At 57.0% G+C, this 3316-nt stretch overlaps 1 protein-coding gene across 1 annotated transcript; it reads left to right on the top strand.

The window, feature by feature from the left end:
* Nucleotides 1–251: 251 nt before the first annotated feature.
* Nucleotides 252–3102, top strand: LOC133928628 (S-type anion channel SLAH2-like). Its single transcript, XM_062375046.1, has 4 exons — nt 252–682; nt 822–983; nt 1078–1638; nt 1723–3102. Exons 2-4 carry the CDS (start codon nt 840–842, stop codon nt 2845–2847), a joined length of 1830 nt encoding a protein of 609 aa, XP_062231030.1. The 5' UTR covers nt 252–682; nt 822–839; the 3' UTR covers nt 2848–3102.
* The last annotated feature ends 214 nt before the right edge of the window (nt 3103–3316 follow it).

The raw sequence follows: 3316 nt of genomic DNA, 5'->3' as shown, positions 1-3316 counted from the left end.
AGCGAGATTTCCCTTTGCCAAACGCACATTCGAAAATAGTTGTTGTCCTAGAAAGCTTTTAGCCAAAATCTTAGGAATCCACCGCTAATTACACAATGTATTAGATTTATTTGTCACGTACAAATGCATCGGTAGATTTACCGTATAAGTAGAGAAGGCCATGGGCATATATTCTTAGAGAGCTTGTATTCTTAGAGATCAGACTGGAATGCGCACTTCATTGATTCAATATATTCGCCGCGGATGGTGGCGCTTTGGCGCCTTATTCTGAAATACCAGGAAAGAGCTTGTTGGAGCACTTAAAATGTAAGGGCATCCATAATGGGGACCAAGCCCTAAATAGTGCACTATCACAAAATAGAACAACGGATGCCTTGATTCCCTGTTGTACCTATCCATATCTGGCAGGTGGTGACATACACATAAGTTTGTTGCAGTCCCAGTTCAGCCGGCTCAGCTTCTCATTTGGGCTTGTTGGGGCTGGTGCCAGTGCCATCAACCAGCCAGTCATCTTCCTGGTCGATCGAACACATTGCTTGCACATGTTCTGCCCCTCTCGTCGATCGAACAACTCGGTACAACTGACCAGATATCTCCTGCGATCTTAGAGTATTGAGATTTGTCTCAGCTTCCTGCCAAATCTATTCTTCGTCGGTTGGGCGTCGACACTTGGACGCCAGTTGTAAGTTCTCAGATTGTTCTTCAGTTGATTTGCTCTGAGTAGTTCGGCTGATTAATTGGATGATTTTTTTTCTCTCTTTTCTTCTCACTGTTTGCTTCTTTAAAGTCACTTCTCAGCTGGTCTCACTCTGCTCCTTCAGGTCTCAGTCAGCTGAGCAATGGAGGAAGCTAGCGCCAGCAAGCACGGCGCCGTGCCGCCGCTTCTCGCCGAGGTCGAGGTCTCCAACCTGCCCGGCTTTGATGTCACACCGAGCCCAAGCCCGCGCCCTCAGCCCAACCCCAAGAGGCCTTCACGCCCCGGGGTGAGTGTTGTCTCTGCCGTCGCCTCGGCCTAGCCGCCCTTCTTTCTGTCATGGCGGGCATGGGCATGACCGTTTCTTTGCGTTCGCAATGCAGGTCCCGCCGCTGGACCGCTTGCCGCGGCGCAGCGAGGTGGTCCTCCCGCCGCTCGACTCGCCGTTCCAGCCTCCGGGCTTCCGCTCGGTGCAGCCCCACTCCATCAGCCTGCCGGCGTCGCCGAGTGCCTTCGGCGTCCCCATCCCCGTGGCGGGCGCCGGCGCCGGCGACTCGCAGGACCTCCAGAGGCAGGCCACGTCGAACGTGGCGCGCGAGCCGCATCGCTCGCCCGCGCAGGACAAGGGGGGTAACGGCGTCGGGTTCGAGCAGCCGGACAAGGTGAAGTTCCGATCGCAGCCGATCCCCGGCGGACAGCCCGCGCGCGCCGGGAACAGGGTGGGCCGCGGCGGTGGCAGGGCGATGAACCGGGACAAGAGCTACGACTCGTTCAAGACGTTCTCCGGGAAGCTCGAGCGGCAGCTCACCCATCTGGCCGGCGCGTCAGAAGCCCCCGAAGAGGAAGACAGCGACGACGCCATCAGAGCTCACCGCACAACGTCCATGCCCAAGGTTGATCGCTTCTTCGCCGCGTTGGAAGGCCCCGAGCTGGACAAACTCAAGGTACGTTTATTGGCTTCTTTGCTCTGCTTTCGTGTCGATGTTTGCTCTGCTTTGGAAGATTAATAACTCGCGCGTGCTGTACAGTCCTCGGAGAACCTTGTGCTGCCGTCGGACAAGACGTGGCCGTTCCTGCTCCGGTTCCCGGTGTCGGCATTCGGTATCTGCCTTGGCGTGAGCAGCCAGGCAATCCTGTGGAACACCATCGCGACTTCGGCGCAGACGACGTTCCTGCACGTGAGCACCAAGGTGAACCTGGTGCTCTGGTGCGTCTCCGTGGCGCTCATGTGCGCCATCACGGCCGTCTACGCGCTCAAGGTTGTCTTCTACTTAGAGGCCGTGCGGCGCGAGTACTACCACCCCATCAGGGTCAACTTCTTCTTCGCGCCGTGGATCGCCTGCCTCTTCCTGGCTATCGGCGTGCCGCCGTCCGTTGCAACAGAGCTGCCGAGCTGGCTCTGGTACGCGCTCATGGCCCCCGTGCTCATCCTGGAGCTCAAGATCTACGGGCAGTGGATGTCCGGCGGGCAACGGCGGCTGTCCAAGGTGGCCAACCCGTCGAACCACCTGTCCGTGGTGGGTAACTTCGTCGGCGCGCTGCTGGGCGCGTCCATGGGGCTCAAGGAGGGTCCCGTCTTCTTCTTCTCCGTCGGGCTGGCGCACTACAGCGTGCTGTTCGTGACGCTGTACCAGAGGCTCCCCACCAACGAGACACTGCCCAAAGAGCTCCACCCGGTGTTCTTCCTCTTCGTGGCGGCGCCCAGCGTGGCGTCCATGGCGTGGGCCAAGATCACCGGCGAGTTCGGGTACGGGTCGCGGGTGGCCTACTTCATCGCCATGTTCCTGTACGCGTCGCTGGCCGTGCGGATCAACTTCTTCAGGGGGTTCCGGTTCTCGCTGGCGTGGTGGGCGTACACGTTCCCGATGACCGGCGCCGCCATCGCGTCCATCCGGTACTCCACGGAGGTGGGCAACTCGTTCACCAAGGCGCTCTGCGTGGCGCTGTCCGTGATCGCCGTGCTCACCGTGGCCGCGCTCTTCGGCACCACGCTGGTGCACGCCTTCGTGCTCCGGAATCTCTTCCCGAACGACATCTCTATCGCCATCACGGAGCGCAAGATGACGCCCATCCTGGAGCTGCACGAGAGCGGCTGCGGCGACGACGACCACAGCAGTAGGAGCAGCAACGACGTCGAGGCACAACAGAAGTAGTAGACGCCTGAACTACTGAAGCATGAACACCGAAGTCGCCGAGCTCACGCTGCGTGGAGGATGATGCGACCGGGTTCTTGCTTGCCAGTTGGCGTGAAGAGTGTGCGTGGGCTGTGATACAAGGATTGCTTTGCTTGCATGGTTTGGTGGGGTAAAGAGAAGTGGTGCTTTTGATCGATTGCAGCAATTAGAACTCAGTAAACTACATGTAAAAAGTGGATTGCGTCCTATGATATTATCATTATCACGGAAGATTATGCGTGCAGTTTCACTTTAGAATCTCAATTTCTCACTTTTCTTTTCACATTAGCATCTTAATTTCACATTTTTTCTCAACCTGAAAATTCGCATGTTGATGTTGTGGGAGACTGAGGTAAAGGAGACTGAAACCATTGAAAATTGAGACAAGTGTTGTGAACCTGTGAACTGTATTGAAGGGGATCTCATTGGCCACTGCTACAAGAAATGC

The sequence above is a fragment of the Phragmites australis genome, chromosome 9, assembly GCF_958298935.1.
Source record: "Phragmites australis chromosome 9, lpPhrAust1.1, whole genome shotgun sequence".
Classification (NCBI taxonomy): Eukaryota; Viridiplantae; Streptophyta; class Magnoliopsida; order Poales; family Poaceae; genus Phragmites; species Phragmites australis.
The sequence above is the reverse complement of the archived record's forward strand: the minus strand, read 5'-3'. Positions and strand labels throughout refer to the sequence as shown.

Excerpts from the sequence above, each read along its gene's own strand:
- LOC133928628 (XM_062375046.1), top strand. The coding sequence starts at position 840 with ATGGAGGAAGCTAGCGCCAGCAAGCACGGCGCCGTGCCGCCGCTTCTC. Across the intron at positions 984-1,077 it reads AGAGGCCTTCACGCCCCGGG|GTCCCGCCGCTGGACCGCTT; the intron begins GTGAGTGTTGTC and ends TTCGCAATGCAG. Across the intron at positions 1,639-1,722 it reads CCGAGCTGGACAAACTCAAG|TCCTCGGAGAACCTTGTGCT; the intron begins GTACGTTTATTG and ends CGTGCTGTACAG.